Raw genomic sequence first — 20,862 nt, 5'->3', positions numbered from 1 at the left:
TTTCTTTCCAGGCAAGTACTAGGGACAAGGTGGAGGGAACCTTGCCACAAGGCAACATCCTTCATTACCCTAGGTCCTTCTTTCCAGGTAGAAGATGTTAGAGCCCACATGAGTTAAATAAATACCTGGAGTGAGAAGCCAGAAGTAAGAGCCTAATTCCTGTGGTTCAAGAGGAGTGGGACACCATTCCAGTGCAGGGTAAAAGCTAACCACAATGAAGCCCAAGCACAATATAGGAGAGGCAAGACCTGGGATTCATAAGCAAGGCAATAGTGATAGCCCCAGCTGTGAAGAATTATAGTGCGAGGAAAAGGCTCACGAACAGGGGATAATCCATAAAGGGGGATAAGTCTGGCGATGAACATTAATAAACATATTGGCCATATCACACAGCCTGTCTCCAGATATGCTATTGTCTAGTCAATAAGAAGGTCAACAAGATATAATCCAAATAGCATTAGGGAGTAGAACATACCGCTAACACCATCGAGTAATAATAAGGATACATTTGGTTAGACGGCGCTTGATGTGCTCCCAAACCTTAGCCAAATTATCACTGTGCAATCGCTCTAATGTTTACAGAATACTGCAAATGCATATTTTGTAGCACTAGATGTCTCTGTCTGCTAAATAAAATGCAACCTACAAATCTACGAAACAGCAGTACAGAGCACCTGCTAGCTCTAAAGACCTCAGGGCAACACTCCAGTGGTCGAGAGTCTAATGGCCACCATGCACAATTGGGAAAGAGTTTTTAATGATAGATTAATGGCATCAATAATGACAAACATTGCAATTCCTTGCTTCGGTCTGGATATCAGGACAAAGTGTGCCACAAATCAGAAGTGGATCCGTGCTACCCCTTTACCGAAGGGTAAATTCAGTGTGTTTTATCTATTACTGCATTCTAAAGAAACACAGAGCATAATGTTATAGAGACCAGTGAGCATCCCAGGATCAGAATAAACATGTTTTGTGGCTGGAAAGAACTGTTACAAAGTTGATTTTTAGAAACAGTGTTTATGTGTGCCTAAAACTTGGTAGGCCATAAATAAGTTTTGCCTTGCTTCCACCTCCCACAGTAGCTGTAATTAAATTCCAGGTCTCACAGCTCTGCCAAGCAAAATATGTGAATGACTACCTTTCATTCCCATGCCTACTGGACAGTAAGCCGCTGGAACAGCTTCTATACTGCAAGAAAACTGATGAAATAATTACATGACATCAAACTCTCAGGAAACTTCAGCCTACATTTATCAGAGGAATGTGTGTGTGGAGGGCTGGGAGGGGAGTAGTTAGCAACTGTCCCACTGCCCCACAAAATAAACAGGAAATACATTCTAGAAGATTTATTCTTTGATGGTCTTCTGAAGATGGCTTATTATCTGGTGACTATTGCTCCAGAAACATATCTCTTATATGCATGTTGGATATCTCTGTTTATCTTTGATATAGGGTGGTCATTCCTGATATATCTAGTTTGTTTTCAGCATAATTGTGGTGAAAATTAGTGCCCTGTAATGGACATCCGTGATGTTTGATTGTGATCTATACATTTTGAAGGGGTTGACAGAAGTTAGTTTTAAATAAGCCTCTGCACAAAGATGCAATGTTGCTCAGCTTTTCTGTAGGCTTGGAATCATTTCCTTTTTCTGCTACATGAAGTGTCATGAGTGCCTATGATCATTTAGACCTCCGTGTCATTCGGAGGCCTGCTTTCTTTTGCATACTCTTAAGCCTGGAAATTTCATGCATACAGACTGAGCCTAACTGCTGGTTTAATCTGTACTGCATCCTCATCATGCTACATCCTGCTGGATTCAGTTCTGTAAAAATATTTCAATTCATTTTTATTGAGCTTTATCACATTTCTAACATCATACCAAACAGCATGTCAAAATGTACCCTACCCTGTCCCTGAACCATGAGAAGTGTTGTCTAAAGTTTTAGGCCAAGTAGCCCTGAACCTAAAAGGTGACAACATCAGGCATCCCAGCTTCAGTCCTGTAGGATCTGCAACTGATGTGCCACGGGGCAGATCACTTTCCAATAGCCTCCTGGCATATAGTCCAGGAGAGGATGCAATATGAAGGAGAAAAACACTGTAGGTCCTGAATGGCACACGAATTTTTCTTCATTTCCAGAACGGATCAGATTCTAGTATGCCAATCCTAAATGTTTGGTCTCCCAATTGGCTTGGAGAACCTGTTTTGGCAGATAGTAACAGAAGATTAAATAGTTAATGTATCTCTTTTGTGTTTCCCCCATGTGAGACCGGCCTCGTGGCGTGGGCCCTCCCGACCAGCAAGTCACACTACAAACACGCCGAACCTCGTGGGCACGGCCTTCCGGCTTCCGTGGACCAACATCCCGAGGGCCGACCAGATCCCCAACACGCATGCCCGGCCGAGGGAGAACGAAACCCCCCCCCCAAACCAGACCGAGAGGCGCCGACTCTGTCACACCTCTGGTCTCTTCCCCGAGGGAGGTTTCGATCGGCCACCAGGCCCCCGGTGAGCGGGCGCCTCTCCTGCTGGGCGTCTGGAGTCCCTCCCGGACACATCTGAACAGATCAAGGGGCTGAGCGACAGGAAACCACGACACACCGCCCCCCAGGCACCAGACCCCTCTCCGCGAGGACTCCGGACTTCAAAGAGGAGGGGGAGTATAACAAGGGGTGCTGAAGGGACGAGAGGCAGAGAAGACCTGGACTGACGAGAGCCTGCTGACCTGGTCGCGGCTCGATCGCTCACCGAACAGAAGAACGCTACCGGAACTCTGAACCACCCGAGCCCTGCTGACGCTGTCGCGGCTCCCCGAACTCTGAACCATCTGAGCCCTGCTGACGCCGTCGCGGCTCCCCGAACTCTGAACCATCTGAGCCCTGCTGACGCCGTCGCGGCTCCCCGAACTCTGAACCATCTGAGCCCTGCTGACGCCGTCGCGGCTCCCCGAATTCTGAACCATCTGAGCCCTGCTGACGCCGTCGCGGCTCCCCGAACTACGAACCTCCGGTGCCTGCTGAGTGACTCGCGGCCCGCTCCTCCAAGAGAAACGGCAGAGATTGCCAAGAGAAGCAACATCCCCTCAGCTCGAGGATTGTGAGCTGTGCGCCGGATACCTCGCAGAGACACTGATTGAAAGACTGTCCCGCTACCCCTTTTCCCTCATCACGAGATCGCTGCCGCTTGTGGCATTAATTTTGCACCTGCCTGCCGGATCATAAAGATCCCTGACAACTACCGATAAAAGCTTATTGCCTTATAACGACCTACTGTGTGGTGTCCCTCTATCCGAAGAGAGAGTAAGCGCAGCGCGTGCGATCCTAGGTGCGAGACCCTTCCAGGAAGGGCCTCCCTGCTCTTGCTCGGCCTAATTCTGGGAAAGGTGGGCCTCAGGGTGGTCGGGAACTCATTCCGCAGCCTCCCCGGGGAACGCCTTCCAACACCCCAGGTAAAGTTAGGCATCAAACATAGTAAAATATTTCCGGTTCTGGGAAATCAAGACCCAAGATATTTTCCAAAGTTCTTAGTAAATACTGCCAGAATCTTTCCGCTTGAGTAGGACCCCAGAATATATGCATCAACGTTACCTCTTGTCCACACAATACAAAGCAGTTCCCATCTGTTGTGAGTTGACACTCCAGAGTGCGAAGCAAACAAAGCAACACCATGCTTGCTTATTCAGGATCTAGGAGAGAGATCTTCAAACTTTTTTAGGCTGATCCCCCATCTAAACTTTTCTAGATGTCGAGTCCCCCCCCCCCCCCCCCCCCCACCTCCCACTACCACTTGACAAAAAATTCTGGAAGGTGGTACTCGTGACAGATGCTTATTACAAAGTTCTATTGAAAAGTCTCCAAGAAAAATGTTGCCAAAAAAATTCAAATGGTGCTTTCTTTTTTACATGAAACACAACATTTTGAATAGATTAATAAAAACTAATGTGACAGGTGTGCCTGCTTTTCTCCAAAGAGACAGACGGTCAAGGTGTGGATGGATTCTTGCTACTGCAATCCTGAGGTTGTGCTCCACTTCCAGTTCTGAGTGGTACTTAGAAACCAGAGTGCTCACAAACTTTTGTAATATATTTATTGCAATTTTATATTGCAAAAACATGACCCAACGGTATTGGCATGCTTTACAGGAGCATCTTTCACATTACACAAGGACACATTTATTTTTGGTAAGCACAGGGAGATTAAGTGATTTACCCAGAATCACAGGACGTTGAGCAGATGTCGACAACTGAACCTGATTCCCCAGCTCCAAAGTCAGCAGCTCTGGCTGTTGCGCCACATCAGTGCCCCTAGATAAGATATCGGGAAAAGGGGCCCCGCAAAACTTGCTTTCTGACACAATTGAAAAATCTGTGATTATGTTTAGTATGGCCAGGTGTTGCCAGTGGGAGGCCATCCACAGTTTTTCAAGAAGGCCTAGCAGACATCTACTTCAGACACATATGAGTGATTCAAGAGGATATATACCTTTCTTCTCTAGCAGCATCAAGAGCCATTCAGTTGTTAACATGATTGGCTTATAAAGAAGACAGCTTTCCAAAGATTCAGAAACAGCTGCACAAGAAAGCATTCATATTTTCCCTATGGAAGAAGTGAGAACAGGTGGCATATTTCATAATATTTACTATATAAGGCTTGTGTACTCAGCTCTAAAGTATTGGAACACTTTAAATGAGCACCAGTGACTTTAATCAAGGTCAAATTTATTTTCTATATGTCAAGTGAATTGGTGAGTATCACATGATGTAGATTTAATGGCAGGAGTCAAACCCGGGTCCCCAAAATCTAAGTCAGCAGCTCTGGCATTAATGCCGCATCCTCTTCTCTTCGAAACACCCAACGTTCCCACTACTGTTGGGAAGAAAGGCAAAGGAGGGAGACTTTAAAAAAACAACAACTCTTCACACCTACCTGCTAGTGAATGGAATTCTCCGGAACAAAACACCACTTGTCAAATCCTTGAAACAAATGACTAGGCGCCCCCCTCGCCTAGAGGAGGGGCGCCCTTAGTCGCGCCAGGAAACCGAGCTGCAGTTTGAGGGGATGGCTTTGGTGGTCAGATTTCGTTATGACGTGTGGTAAACGTTTTGGAAACCAAAACTAATCTCATTTGAGATATATAAGGCAGCGTCCCTGGGGTCTCCTCCTCTTTGTCTCTTTGGACCCAGGTAAGCCGCAAGAACATCGGAAACCACCCACCCACCCGGCAGAAGAGAAAGGCGGAGCGCTGGCAGTTAACACCAAAGGGGGCATCCCCAGCAATGGTGGTTCAGCGACTGGATGAACCCCAAGAGGGGGTACGATGGAACTGTGCAGTGGATAGGCGGGGAGGGGACTGACCTGCTGGTGGTCCGGAACTCTACTGCCAAGGGTAGGCGTGGTGTGGGAACTGACCTGCCGGTGGTCCTGTCTCTACTGCCTTATCCCGCAACGTGCGGATTGTGTGGACTCTTTGGGAGGCTGCCTGTGTTCAGGTACCTCGGTGGGCCAGTGCGCTATGCGGTGCCCAGTATTTCAAGCAATTCAATGTTTGCTGTAGCGCGTTGGGGCCTGCCGGCACAATGGGCGCAGCTGAGTGGGTCGGCCGAGCCGGCCAGCAAAATTTAAGTACATGTGTATGGCAAAGCTGAAATCAATTATAATGTTATGCCTAATTTCCTTTCTGCTTTTGACATGTGGCAATGTTTGCTGTAGCGCATTGGGGCCTACCGGCACAATGTGCGCAGCTGAGTGAGTCGGCCGAGTCGGCCAACAAATTTAAGTACAAGTGTATTGCGAAGCTGAAATCAATTATAATGTTATGCCTACTGTCTTACTGCCTGTGACATGTGGATGTCGCAAAACGTCTGTTGCTGTGGTTCAGAATTTATATCCAAGTAGTACTTTACTCCCGTAGTGGTTGTGTAGATTTATATGATTTGATGTGAATAAAAATCTATGCCTTGGACAACATAACCGATGTTTGGATATTCTTGGGCCCAGTGGGCGATGAGGGGTGTCAGAAGTGAGAGGGGGTGAGTGTTTCTTTGTACGCGTACTAAGGCAGTAGCTACGAGGTTACAAACCATGATAACCTCGAGGGGGAAGGCTCCAAAAGCGAGGCAAAGGTCAGCAACAGAATATGAAATTCAGCAACCAGGAGGCAAAAGGCAGCAGTGAAGAAGCGCTGCTTTACCAGCAAAGTAGAAGTGTTTTGCAGCTTTATGTATGCAGAATTTGCGGCTATTCCTGGAATCTGTACTGCTGTCCCTTTCTATGGAGTAATGTAAGTGCCAACGTCAGCGTTGCAGGACCTACATGCTGATTGGCTGTTCTGAATGCTCCAATCAAAGAGAGCCCTAACTCGAGATGTGGGTCTGCAACACAGGCATCAAATGTACTTCCAACGTGGGAAGCAACAATGGGAGGTGAAATGGTGGAGTTGAATGCGCACACCCCGGAGGTGATGCCGCCCCACACTTTAAAAACCTTTGATATAGGGCCTGATGAATATCTCTATGGCATTGCGAAGCACTGTGTACCCCTGAGTCTCCAATATGGACAATCCTGATTCTTCTTCCCTTCTGGACTGCACCTTCCACAGAAGGAAGCTGTCTCGCTGAAGGAGTAGCTTCTATATTGTAGATGGTAAATAATTTTCATCCAACGCTAACTATGCTGTGTCTGTAACTGGGTTAAAGGTCAAATTTCTGCTGCTCAAGTTGATGGATCATAACCAAACGTATTACTTGTGCATACCTCTACATTTTAGATTCCCCCAACTCATGGTATGTTTTCAGTTGTTCAAAAAGGTTTTGGCGATTAATTGACAAATGGGTCCCTTAATTTACATATGATATCTACGGTCTTGCAAGCTCTTGAAGTACCCCGATCCAACCCTGGCCTAAACTCTTAATTGTCCAGCAGAAATGTGTCCAAGGAGGGGAATCTCATCAGCCCAAACCTCACCCCTACCTTATCCAAAACCCTCAAGGATGCCATAGTGACCCGAAACTTCATCATAAAAGAAATACTATCCCTTGCTGGAACCCAGAGGATCTCCCACAGGGGCCTTCCTGACAACAAGTGCTCTTTGAGGCACCAATGGGTCTGTCTCTGCCTTCAACTATTTTAAGAAATATCGGAGCTGTGCCCCTTGCTAGTATAACATAATATTCAGTAAGCCCAGCATTCCCTTCTTAACAGACCTGCATATCAACTGTGGACTTCAGATTTGAGTTTCAGGCATAAATCAAACAGAGATGCTGAAGTTTCTCGAGAAGGGACTGTAGTGGGTGAGTTGGATCTGACATGGATGCCAGCAAGTTGTCTGTGTAAATGGCTAACATAAAATACTTCTAGCCCTGGTTTAACCCCTTTGATATTCCCATTATTCCTCAACTGCAACAGCTTCTCTCCTCTCAGGAAAGTGCAAACATTAAGAGAAGAAGTGCCCCTTTTCTGGTTACACTTACCGTCACAACCGTTGAGGAGTCTCTATCATTGACACTAATCTTCACATACGATGACGCATAGCCTGCCAGGACCATATTCAAGAATCAGGGTCCAAAGTCTCTGGATCTCAGGACCTCTGTTTTTTCCTGCATTCAGTGAAAGCAACAATACATGCTTGTAATAACAATATCCCTTAGGTTTATCACTGTCATATCAAATTGTTAATGTGAAGGGTCAATATTTGATGATCTACGCGTCTACATTCAACTGAAATTGGGCGGGACTTTCTGCAGTCCTCAGGGTCTTTGTTTGCCCAATGCCAGTACTACTGACACCCTTTCTTCTACTATTGAAGCTGTCACCCTATCCATCAACGCAATCCTGTTGTGTAGTTTAGACATAATTCCTAACACATCTGGCTAGAGTGTTTGTTTTGTTATGCGTGGTGGAGAAAACAACCAGATCTAGAGTTTTGTTGGGTTTTACATTTGTTATTGCCTAGATAATTTCCTCTGGGGTTATTAGACTATCTTGTTCTTCCGTTTTCTCTACTATTGAAGGGACTAGCCTTGACTCTCTGGCATATTCCTTCACTACGCAGCTGTCCACTGGGTTACTGGTATACAGCCACAAGTAGTAGTTATGGAAAGTATCTAGTTTATCTTGTTCTTCTGCATGCCTAGAGTTATTGGTCCAAGATGCCACATGTCCCAGGCCACAAGAAGGGTCTCTTGGATGAATCATATGCCTTCTTTCAAGAGTCTAAAGACCTGAAGGGCTATTTGCTCCACTGGGGCATTCCATTCTCGAACATTGATGGCAAGGCACATCAGCTTTCTATCCAATAGCCTGCATCTTCCCCCCAGAAAAATATATGTGTTGTTTCCCCTCCTGACCCTGAGGCTGTGGAGGGTTCACGAGATACCATAACGATTAGAATAGTCACCTTGTCACTTTAAGGACTCTGCTCTCTCTGTCACCCCTTCAAAAACTGTTCCTAGGCCACAATTGCATCCCTCCACACCCCCTGCCTCTTCCTTCCCCGAAACACACCTCAACTGACATTCACCACCCCCTCACCACTTGCCACAACCTCCATCAGAGACTGATGAAGAGTGGGCTCTAGGGAAAAGCGAACAATCCCATATTCACGGCCCTTGGACAGTCACTATTGTCCTCAGAAAAACCCAAGTCACCTGTGACCCCACCTCGGTGGACCGGGTTCCAAACTTATAAGTTGGTTGGGGACATCTTTGGATTCACCTGTCGTGATTCCGCGTTTTTCAGAATGTGGCTCATGTACTCTTTTCCTCAAGTATACAATATATGTAACTCTTGGAATACATTATATTTGTACATTATGTGCTTGAATGTATCTATCGCACTGGAAAGTATCTCTAGTTACGTATATACATGATGTTTGCCTGTGCTTTGTTTCAGGTAAAAGAACAATGGATGCCACCTCAAACTCGGATCTATACATGGACGACCTCTTCACAGACTATTATGAGAAAGCTGCGAGCATGACTGACATTTCCACAAACTATCTCCAAGACGGGTCTCATACACGAGTGAACCTACTTAATAACAATATTCCAAAGGGCCCTTGTGCCCTGTGTGGAATGGGCCATTCGAAGAGGGAAACGGTTTACGGATGCTTTGAGTGCTCCTTCAACGGACACAAGTACGTCAGATTGCACGCAGTGCCCTGCTTTGACCTCTGGCACAAAAGACTGAAATGAAAAGTACATAAGTAAGAGCGCTTCGAGGTGAACTTCAGGTATGATCGTGCCACTACAATTCCCAAAGCTTGCAGGATGGACCATTGCAGCTCCCGGAAGTCACCAATTAATGGAACATATACGTTTCTATTTTCTGTTCAAATATTTTATTGATTTTTGATAAGTAAGAGAAAGGGCCATACAAAAAAGAGCATTGGAAAAAGATACAAGAAATTCATAACTTGATAACAAACAAATTATCTAACAGTTAGATAACAGCTTAATACTAGGTAAGAAACCTTTAAGTACCAATAAATACAATTGGATAATACAGTAAAAGAAAAGATAGATAAAGAACCACTTAAAAGAAAGAACTAGAACAAATTGTCAGAAACATAATAAATCTTAGATAGAGCTACATGTCTGTAAGTAAAATAGCTTTATAAGCACTAAATAAACAACAGACTAAGATTCGTTATAACTTTAAAGTTATATAATCATCAATTGGTGTCCAAAATAAATGATAATTAGAAGCGGTATGGGTAACACCTGTAAGAGATAGATTGACTCCTCTTCTGGAAAAAAATTATCCATGCCCACCACATATGTACTGACCATATTGAAGCATATTTCCACTTTCCTGCTTGTTGTTCCGCCCTCCTGCCAGAGAAAATCGGCAGCACCTGAATGGAAGTACAGCTGAAAAGTGCTCCTGCAAAAGATCTGTCCCACCTCGCTGGAAAGATGAAAAAAACACCTCACCGTGGAAGGCTCCGCTCTCAGTGGAAACCATTTGAAGATAAGTGCAGCCTAATTAGCAAGATAAATGTCGTTGATAACGGGCCGATGTTGCGGAGCTTACTCCAAGGCGGCCGTCTTGGCTCACGCAACTCCTTCATATGTTTCAACATCATGAATTCAGTTGCACAGGTTGGGTGTGTAGTTGGGTCTTTTTCTGCAAATGTCTTACACTTGAATTTGGAATTTGTTCTATTACTTCTGTGTACTGAGAAGGGATATCTGGAAGCACCCAGTCACCTGTCTTGACCAAATTTATTAGCAAACTTGCTTTTGTATGAAACGCTGGTGTATTCTTATTACTGTCTTTTTATTTATCTATGCACCTACTAAAGCCGTGTTTTCTTCTTCTGACCAAGATTTGTGACAGGATCAAACATGCCCTAGTACTCATTAATCTACCCTCAGGGCTGGGTGAGGAATTTAATTTGTGCTAGAATGGAATTTTAAATTCCATTTCCTTTGGAATTGTCCTGGTGTGATGCCTGGACCACCCAATCCCTGTTATATTGATACCAATGAGTATGTCAATCCATGATTGATACATTTTACAATGACACATGAGGCACAGACTCAGGCTTCCTGAAAATCTTGCAAGTAGCCATGTACTTTGAAACAGAAAAAACAATTACACGACCCAACGTCCTACGGTCAGTAGGGAAAGTGAATGTTTTGGTCCTGGTCCTATTCTGCTGGATATGTTTGTGGTGGTCATTATCAGGCACACTTCCAAAACAGTGTTCTGGCTAGCCTGTACAGGGCTACCACAGGTCGTCTTATTTGGAAAGTGTATTTCCTTCAAGTTACTCCTTAAAGTTTTCCATTTCTGTCGCTGTTTTTTCAGCTTCGAAGGTCAACCTGCCACACACTTTCTTACTAGTGTCTGGAAACTTTTAGATAGCGCCCAGTTGGTTATATTTCTGTGTATTTTAGCCCCTCAAGCTTACAGCACTGCAGCAGCTGGTATTTATAGTGACATAAATAGCAATACTGTGATTGCAAGTAACGTATATAGAAAGATGTCAATTACTGATTAATATTAAATATTGATAATATAAAACTGTTGTCTCTTTTGTTATAGTTTTAATTTGAAGACAGATAAGGTGACTCATCACTCAACAAACAGATTAAAGATAACTCTTGTTTACTGGCTGTAGATTGCAAGTTCAGAACTTCTGAGGAGTTATGTGACTTCCAAAGAATGATTTTTGTCAGTTAGGAGAGCTCAGTTGTCCTTCTTTAATTTCAGTGTAATTTGTCCTTCAAACCTCACAGCTCTTATTTCTTCTGAAACCTTGTGGAACATTCTGATTTCTTGGAATAGCAACCGGCCATCATAAGGTTATGAGGTGGTACAGAGGGAGTATTATGTAGGCATTGGCGGAATTTGATTCCTCAGAATTCCGTGAGATTCAACGGAATTCCACAATGGGGCAGAATGGGTATTTGTCCATATTTTAGTGCAGAAGCACCCTTTCATCTAAAAATAGATACAAAGATGCATTTTGCGCTACAAAAATAGCGCAGCCAAGTACCCCTCAGTGCCCTTACATACTCTGCAGTTATTACTGCATAATATGCAAGAGCGCCTTAACTTTAAAAACCCATACATATCAGTCTGCAGTGCATACCCTGAGGCACCCTTACAAACTTTGCAAAAATCACTAGAGAGTATGTAAGGGCATTGAAAAGGTATGCACTGCTGTTCTGTGCAGTCATTTTAAGCAGCGCCAGAAGTGGGAGCAGTCTCTCTTTGTTTAAAAACCCAAGCAGATTAAAGTTTCATGTCTTCTTAGCTTATGTTTCTGAAGGTTATAGCCCAATTGTATTCTCGTTTGCTTAGAAAATAACAATTAGCTGTTTGCATAGAGATTTAGATTGGAATATGTTCAGAACAGTCCATCTTGATGGGGGTCAGAGATTTCAATAACGTTTTGCATGGTGGGTTTAAGACAATGCGTGTTTGGATGTTGGTTATGAGGGAAGATGCACATTCTGAAATGGCAGGGTCTGAAATATTGTTCCTCCTAATTTAGATGTCTCTTAGAAAGGTAGTGTTGAAGCTGAGAAGGGGGTTTGATGATATGAGTTCAATAATGTCAGTAGCAAATACTGTGTTATTGCTTATGGTATGCTAGATATTTGCAAGTCTCATTATTGTCATAGTGGAGAAGATTACCTTGGACTGAAAACGTTAAAATTATAAAAAAGGTAAAGAAGGAATGATGGAGAATAATAGGCTGTTCTGTGGATGATGGTAATCTCCCTCCTGATTTACAAAGGGTTTTATTTTACAAAATTCAAGGACTCTCTCTTTTAGAATAAGGCTTGGGGTTTTCTTTTACACAGTGCTCTCTAACAAAAAGGCTTTCTGTTAGACGGACCGGGAGGGTCGGCCGAGGACGAGGGGAGAGGTCTCCGGGGAGAGCCGTCTCCAGCGATCGTACAGACGAGTAACTTCCCCCCCACAGATGTACACCACACGAAGATAAGGTTTAACGTTCTTTATAAGCAATCTTTAGGTACGATAAAATGGTACAAGGAGGTCAGGACTCAGGGGTCCCCTCGATTCTAGTCTCTTGGTTTGGAAAGGGGGTAGCGGGACAGTCTTGTTACCAATCTGGTAGGTACGATGATATGATGGGTAGCTCACAATCCTCGAGCTCGGTGTTCTAGATGGACGGGCCGCGGCAGCGCCAGCAGGTCCCGGTGAAGGTGGTAGTTACAACGGTCCGCGGCAGCGCCAGCAGGTCCCGACGAGGATGAAGGATGCAGAAGGTTGCGGCAGCGCCAGCAGGCAGGACAGTAGTTCGCAAGGCAGGGCTATGGCAGCGCCAGTAGTCCGTCAAGGATGAGTTCTTCACGGTGTCTCTCGACTCCAGGATACAACTGCCTTCCTGCTCTGGAGCTGCCCCAGTTATAGGTCTGACGCCCTTTGATGTCCGGACCCTCGCACTTGGAAGTCGCGAGGTCCGGGATGAGGGAATCCAGACACCCAGCAGGGGGGTGGAGCCAGCGCCCGGGGGAGCTGGGGGGCAATCGGCACCTGGCGGGGGAGAGCCATCGACCCTTCTTTCTCCCATTGACCTGCCAAGTGGTCCGTTCACCTCCTGGGTGGATGGTGGTGCCGGGATGTCGGGGCCTGGCCAGGCCCAGGGTTAGGGTCGAGCTGAGGCCACGCGGCCTCGTGGTGCAGTGTCCAAGATGGCGGCCGGGCCGGGCGAGGGAGCCGGTAGTGGTTCGGCCCCATGATACCGAGATGTCCGGGGGCAGGAGTCCCGTATGAGACGGGGTGCGGGTTGCTTCTGTGGGTAACACCGGGAGAGCCGGGGCTCGGGCCCTGTCATGCGGGGAGGGAGCAAGCCCTTTAGGTGGCCTGTCCAACATGCGTCCCCCCCAGCTGAAGGCGGGGAGAGTCACCCATCCTCTTGGGGACTCTCCTCGTCAAGGCGGAAAAAGCGTGACAGGCCATCCGCGTTGGCGTGGTCTTGGCCCGGTCGATGTTCCACAGTGAAGTCCATCCCCTGCAGGGAGATGGACCAACGCAATAGTTTGGGGTTTTCCCCCCGCATCTGCATTAGCCACTGCAGGGGCCGATGATCTGTTTGCACCCTGAAGTGGGTACCGAAGAGATAGGGCCGGAGCTTTTTGAGGGCCCACACCACTGCGAAGGCCTCCCTCTCGATAGTGCTCCACCGCCGTTCTCGGGCCAGGAGGCGTCTGCTGATGAAGGCCACGGGTTGGTCAAGTCCCTCGGAGTTCAACTGGGAGAGGACCGCCCCGATGCCATGGTCGGAGGCATCTGTTTGTACGATGAATTCCCGACTGTAGTCGGGGGCCTGGAGCACAGGAGCAGTGCACATGGCGGCCTTCAGCTTCTCGAAGGCCGCTTGACAGTCTGGGGTCCAGTTGACCTTCTTCGGATGGTTTTTGGATGTGAGTTCCGTGAGGGGCCCCACAATGCTGCCATAGTCCCTCACGAACCGCCGGTAGTAGCCGGTGAGCCCCAAGAAGGCTCGGACCTCGGTCTGCGTGACTGGAGGCTGCCAGGACTGGATGGCAGCGATCTTGAGTTGTAGAGGGGCCACCAGACCGCTTCCCACCTGGTGTCCGAGATAAGTCACGGACCCCTGACCAATTTGGCACTTGCTGGCCTTGATTGTGAGGCAGGCCCGTTGGAGGGCCTGCAGGACCTCTCTGAGGTGGTGGAGGTGGTCGGACCAGTGGCGGCTGTACACAGCGATATCGTCCAGGTAGGCGGCGCTGAACCCCTCGAGTCCCGCCAAGACCTGGTTCACCAGTCGCTGAAAAGTAGCTGGGGCATTCTTCATGCCGAATGGCATGACTTTTAAGTGGTAGTGGCCATCGGGGGTGGAAAAGGCGGATCGTTCTTGAGCCCGGGGTGTGAGGCCGATCTGCCAGTAGCCCGCTGTCAGGTCGAAGATGCTGAGGTAGCGGGCAGCCCCCATGCGGTCGATCAGCTCATCCGCTCGGGGGATGGGATGAGCGTCGGGTCTGGTGACAGCATTCAAGACCCGATAGTCGACGCAGAATCGGAGCTCAGGAGTGGTGCCGGGGGTAGCAGCTTTGGGGACCAGCACGTCCGGGCTGGCCCAGGGGTTGTCCGAGGGCTCGATGACCCCGAGCGTGAGCATCTTTGACACCTCCTCTTGGATGCAGGCCCATACCCGATCTGGTACGCGGTACGCCCGATGTCTGATAGGGGGACTGTCCCCAGTGTCCACGTCGTGCAAGCACCAGGGGGTGACCCCTGGGGTGAGGGAAAACAGGGTCGCAAACTGCAGCAGGAGGTCCCGGCAGCCTTGGCACTGTTCCGGGGTGAGGGCATCTGAGAGTCGGACCCCGTCCACGGAACCATCTTTCTCACGAGTCTTTAGGAGATCAGGGAGAGGCTCGGAGTCTTCTTCCGCTCCACTGTCTGTAGCCACCAGGAGGCTGAGCTCCGAGCGCACAAAGTGGGGTTTGAGTCTGTTGGCGTGGAGGACCCGGAGGGGGTTCCGTGGAGATTCCATATCGATGAGATAGGTGACGGGGCTCTTGCGCTCGACCACTTTGAAGGGCCCCGTCCACTTGTCCTGCAAGGCACATGGTTCGGTGGGGGACATCACCCACACTTGTTGGCCAGGTTCGAATTCGATGGAGGAGGCATTTTGATCGTACCATCTTTTCATGTCCTCCTGACTGGCCTCGAGGTTCGCTTTCGCCATTTCTCTGAATCGCCTGGTCTGATTGCGTAGGGTCAGGAGGTACTTGAAGACGTCTGGAGGGGTCTTTAGCGGGGCCATCTCCCAACCTTCTTTGACTAGGCTGAGGGGCCCTCGCACCGGGTGCCCGTACAAGAGTTCGAAAGGGCTGAAGCCGAGGGACTTCTGGGGTACTTCTCGATATGCGAAGAGGAGGCACGGAAGTAGTACATCCCACTGGCGACGGAGGGGCTCTTCCAACCCCCCAATCATTCCCTTGAGGGTGCGGTTGAACCGCTCGACTAGCCCGTTTCCTTGAGGGTGATAGGGGGTCGTGAATCGGTAGGTGACCCCGCACTGTTGCCAGAGGGACTTCATATATTTTGAAATAAAGTTTGTGCCTCTGTCGCTGACGACTTCTCGGGGGAAGCCCACCCGGGAGAAGATCCCCATTAAGGCCCGGCCGACCACCGGGGCTGTCACAGTTCGCAGGGGAACAGCCTCGGGGTAGCGGGTGGCGTGGTCCACCAGTACCAGGATGAACCGATGTCCTTGTGCTGTACGGGGGTCCAGGGGCCCCACAATGTCTATTCCCACCCTCTCGAACGGGGTGGTGACAACTGGGAAGGGTTGCAGAGGTGCTTTAAGTTTGCGGCCGCTCTTCCCGCTGGCCTGGCACGTGGGGCAGGACCGGCAGTGGTTGAGGACGTCGTTCCTCTCTGATGCTGCAATGTTTTGGTCCAGGGGTCTGGCGGCCCCGGTTTCTGCCCACGACTCAATGGCGTGCTTGAAATCGTCTTTGGTACTCAGACCGGTGGTAGCAATGCCTAGTTCAATGCAGAATTGTTTCAACTCACGATGGCTGTACTCTTCCAATTTCTCCATCTGGAATTTTTCGGTGGATCCGCTCTCTTTGGTTGTCATTGTGGTTTTGTCGTGGGGTGAGCTACTCTCTGTACGATTACGCGTTGATTCGGATCGCGCCGCTGGTCACCAATGTTAGACGGACCGGGAGGGTCGGCCGAGGACGAGGGGAGAGGTCTCCGGGGAGAGCCGTCTCCAGCGATCGTACAGATGAGTAACTTCCCCCCCACAGATGTACACCACACGAAGATAAGGTTTAACGTTCTTTATAAGCAATCTTTAGGTACGATAAAATGGTACAAGGAGGTCAGGACTCAGGGGTCCCCTCGATTCTAGTCTCTTGGTTGGGAAAGGGGGTAGCGGGACAGTCTTGTTACCAATCTGGTAGGTACGATGATATGATGGGTAGCTCACAATCCTCGAGCTCAGTGTTCTAGATGGACGGGCCGCGGCAGCGCCAGCAGGTCCCGGTGAAGGCGGTAGTTACAACGGTCCGCGGCAGCGCCAGCAGGTCCCGGTGAAGGTGGTAGTTACAACGGTCCGCGGCAGCGCCAGCAGGTCCCGACGAGGATGAAGGATGCAGAAGGTTGCGGCAGCGCCAGCAGGCAGGACAGTAGTTCGCAAGGCAGGGCTATGGCAGTGCCAGTAGTCCGTCAAGGATGAGTTCTTCACGGTGTCTCTCGACTCCAGGATACAACTGCCTTCCTGCTCTGGAGCTGCCCCAGTTATAGGTCTGGCGCCCTTTGATGTCCGGACCCTCGCACTTGGAAGTCGCGAGGTCCGGGATGAGGGAGTCCAGACACCCAGCAGGGGGGTGGAGCCAGCGCCCGGGGGAGCTGGGGGGCAATCGGCACCTGGCGGGGGAGAGCCATCGACCCTTCTTTCTCCCATTGACTTGCCAAGTGGTCCGTTCACCTCCTGGGTGGATGGTGGTGCCGGGATGTCGGGGCCTGGCCAGGCCCAGGGTTAGGGTCGAGCTGAGGCCACGCGGCCTCGTGGTGCAGTGTCCAAGATGGCGGCCGGGCCGGGCGAGGGAGCCGGTAGTGGTTCGGCCCCATGATACCGAGATGTCCGGGGGCAGGAGTCCCGTATGAGACGGGGTGCGGGTTGCTTCTGTGGGTAACACCGGGAGAGCCGGGGCTCGGGCCCTGTCATGCGGGGAGGGAGCAAGCCCTTTAGGTGGCCTGTCCAACACTTTCCCAGATGCCAAATGCACAACATTCAAATACACAAAGATATATATATATGTTTGTATGCAAGCAATAATAACACACTTGGTAAAAATAACAGCTAAATGCATGAATAATACTGATGAATAAACAAGCAGCAAATAATATGGGGTAAGACTCAAGCAAATATACTGGGTCGTCCTGCAAGTGATCAGAAAGCTATATATACATCAAATGATTACTTTGGATGGGCACCTCAACTCACTCACACATCACAAAGAAAACACTTCCAATGATCAAAGCCACGGGCCAAACATCACAATGGCAATAACCAAAACTCAAAACTTCAAATGACCACAGCCACTGGAACCACGCATCACAAAGGCACGAGTCAAAACTCAATACTTCACCTGGTGCAAACACTGCATCTTAGCCCACTCCTGACTGGGGAAGTCAAACAGCCGTGGTTGAGAGCCTCAGCAACCAGGGTTCCACGCTCCGAAGTAGATGCGTCCGTCCCTGTTCCGATTACAATCTCCCGGTTTCTATGTCAACAACCCTCAGCTTTATAATCTCAAAACACACTAGAAGGTTCGAGAGAGAAGCCTCCCCCGTGCCAGAGGAATCTTGCCAGAACTGGCCAGCTTCTAAGCAAGCATTCCCATGGCAGGAAGGAGTTCCCACGTCCCCTTCTCCAATCTCGCATGTTCCATCCTTTATCTTGACGAAGCTCACAAAGCCTTCCGGGTACATTAAACAATCCCTCACAAAACAATCCTTGAACGTGATTAACCCAAACAACTTGCAAGCGCTGCTGTGCACGCAGATAAAGCTCAAGCAAGGCAGAGTTAGAATACAGGATAACATGAGGCCATGTCAAAGCCAATAGTGAGAACTTCATAATACTCATCAATGTACAACACAATGCACATTTGTCAACACACTGCTTATAGATTCACATACTTCATCTCGCAATGTCCTATAGCCTCACATACTTAATCTCTCAATGTACAACACTGCACTTTGAGACCAAAAAGTACATTCCACACCTCTCTCTCCCTCTGATGCTTTCAAATGCACATCCCACACGTTCTGTTCTTGGCAAAGCTTTCCTACTCCGTGACAGCTCCCACTGAAAGACAACAAGATTAAAAGAAAGACACTTTTAAGAGAAATAAGCATATACAGGACATCGTACATTCAGGGTAGGGTAAAATAACACACCAAAGTCAGTTAAAATAATGGTAGTCAAAGGTCATCACAGGGTGTCGGACCACAAGAGTGCCTCTAGCACTAAAGAAGGGAATATCGAACTGTCGAACCAGTGAGATTCAGAGCCAGGAGTCAGAAAGCTGCCTCTTCACGATCCAGCTATCCCCGACTAGCTCCCTGTCAGGCCTCCTGGTGTATCGGCCCCCGGGCATTTCGGCCCCTTTTCTGCCGCCCTTCTGGAAGCCGTCTCATCCTCGGCCCATCTGACACCCAACTTCTTAATAACAGGAGACCTAAACATACACTTCGATGACCCACTAGACACAGGGGCATCCGACCTAATCTGCGACCTGGCGGCCCACGGCCTCCTCCTTGCCAATACCGGAGCCACGCATACGAAAGGGCACCTGCTTGATCCGGTGTTTTCCAACATTCCTTCTCTCCAATTCATAAATGCCCTACCACTCCCGTGGACGGACCATTTCCTGGTCACGACACACCTACCAGGGGCATTTAGGAAACCCCAAAAGCCTACTACTTACACTAGGGACAGATCGTGGGCCAGACTCTCGGCGGAGGACTGGTCCAAAGCCCTGGACTCCACGACCCCCACTCTCACGAATGATCCTTCCACCGCTGATATTCAGTTTAGAGATTGGATCTCTTCTTCCCTCGATAGTATTATTCCCATAAAACAACGTGAGTACAAAAATAGGATAAGGGGCCATGCCCCATGGTACAATACTGAACTCAGAGCTCTCCGCAAAGAGTGTAAAAAGGCTGAGAGACTGTGGAGAAAAGACTGGCTCCATAGTAAGAAGGACATGTACCACAGCTCGGTAAGACGCTACAAATCTGCCCTAAAGCTAGCTAAAGCCGTATTCTATGACAATAGAATAAAAAATGCCACTAATTCGTCAAAAGAATCATACCTTATAGTTAAAGAACTACTCAATATCCCAATGGCACCCTCTTCTCACTCCCCCCCTCCGGATAGAAGTAAGGACCTGGCCACCTATTTCGACTCCAAAATTTCACGGATACTGGACTCCCTTCCAACTACCAGCCCACATAATCACACGGATATAGAGGCATGCACTAACAGCCCACTGCTGTCCACTTTTAGAGCAGTTTCCCTTACCGATGTAATTTCCACTTTGGCCAAAATGAAAAGCGGATCCCCCCTTGACTCGGCCCCGGTTAGAGTCTTAAAAACCGTGTCTCCCAGCATAGCCCCCACCATCAGGGATCTCATCAATACCTCTCTCTCCCAAGGCACGGTGCCTCCCAACTGGAAGAATGCTGTTGTCAAGGCTCTGCTGAAAAAGCCCCAACTGAACCCGGACGACATGGCCAACTACAGACCCATCTCGCTTCTTCCATGTATCAGCAAGATGGCTGAGAAATTAGTGAATGCGCAATTATCCCAATTCCTTGAGGCGAACAAACTTCTACGTCCATCCCAAACAGGATTCCGTCCCGGCCATGGCACGGACACTGCCCTCCTCTCCGTCATCGAGGAGGCAAGGTGTATCCTGGATTCAGGAGGATCGGTGGCAGTGATCCTCCTGGATCTCAGTGCCGCCTTCGATACGGTGAACCACCGTGTCCTACTACATCGCCTGGCCAGGGCAGGAATTGTGGGAACTGCACGCGCATGGCTCGACTCCTTCTTATCCGGCCGTTCATTTCAGGTGTGGGACGGCAACTCACGTTCGGACCCACTACCACTCACGAGTGGTGTTCCCCAGGGGTCATCGCTTAGTCCCACCCTGTTTAATGTTTACATGGCCCCCCTTGAAGATGTTGTGACCCCGTACGGTATAAAAATAGTAAATTATGCAGACGACACTCAACTCGTTGTCTCTCTTTCCCACCTGGATAACCACCCTGACAGCCTATTGAACTGTCTCCAGGATATTCACACCTGGATGTGCGAATCCTCCCTGAAGCTGAATGGTGCAAAAACCGAAATCAAGCTCTTGGGCAATAAATGGACTTCGATCCCATCATCAGTCTGGCCGGACGCTTTTGGTGAAATCCCTACACCAAAAAAAGAAATTAAAACACTAGGAGTATGGCTGGAACCTGACCTCACTATGAAGACTCAGGCAGCCAAAACAGCTGGAACATGCTTTGGTCTCCTGCGATCTATTCGCAAGATCCTCCCACTCCTCCCCCCCCACCCAGGAAACTACTGGTTCAGGGGCTTATCTTAGCCCGGCTCGACTATAGCAACGCCGTCTACCTCGGCGCACCTGAATTCACCTTGGCAAAACTCCAACGCACCCAAAATGCGGCGGCGAGGCTCATTATGAACCTTCCACCCAGAGCCTCAGCCAGGCCTGCTCTTAAGGCTCTGCACTGGCTTCCTGTTCGCCAGAGAGTAGAGTTTAAGGCCCTGTGCACCACCCATAAACTCGTCAACGGTGTTGGCCCAG

General features: G+C 48.7%; 1 protein-coding gene across 2 annotated transcripts in view; it reads left to right on the top strand.

Moving 5' to 3' along the window:
- PJVK (pejvakin) overlaps positions 1-9,235 on the top strand; it is a 151,549-nt gene extending 142,314 nt beyond the window's left edge. The window contains exon 6 of one of the 2 annotated variants that reach the window (XM_085645213.1): positions 8,855-9,235. In XM_085645213.1, the coding sequence (XP_085501339.1) occupies positions 8,855-9,195 (341 nt within the window). In that variant the 3' untranslated portion in view covers positions 9,196-9,235. The remainder of the gene's footprint in view (positions 1-8,854) is intronic. The other variant, XM_085645212.1, reaches the window with a different exon arrangement.
- The last annotated feature ends 11,627 nt before the right edge of the window (positions 9,236-20,862 follow it).

This window comes from Triturus cristatus, chromosome 3_1 (genome assembly GCF_964204655.1).
Source record: "Triturus cristatus chromosome 3_1, aTriCri1.1, whole genome shotgun sequence".
NCBI lineage: Eukaryota > Metazoa > Chordata > Amphibia > Caudata > Salamandridae > Triturus > Triturus cristatus.
This window is presented reverse-complemented; position numbering and strand designations above follow the sequence as displayed.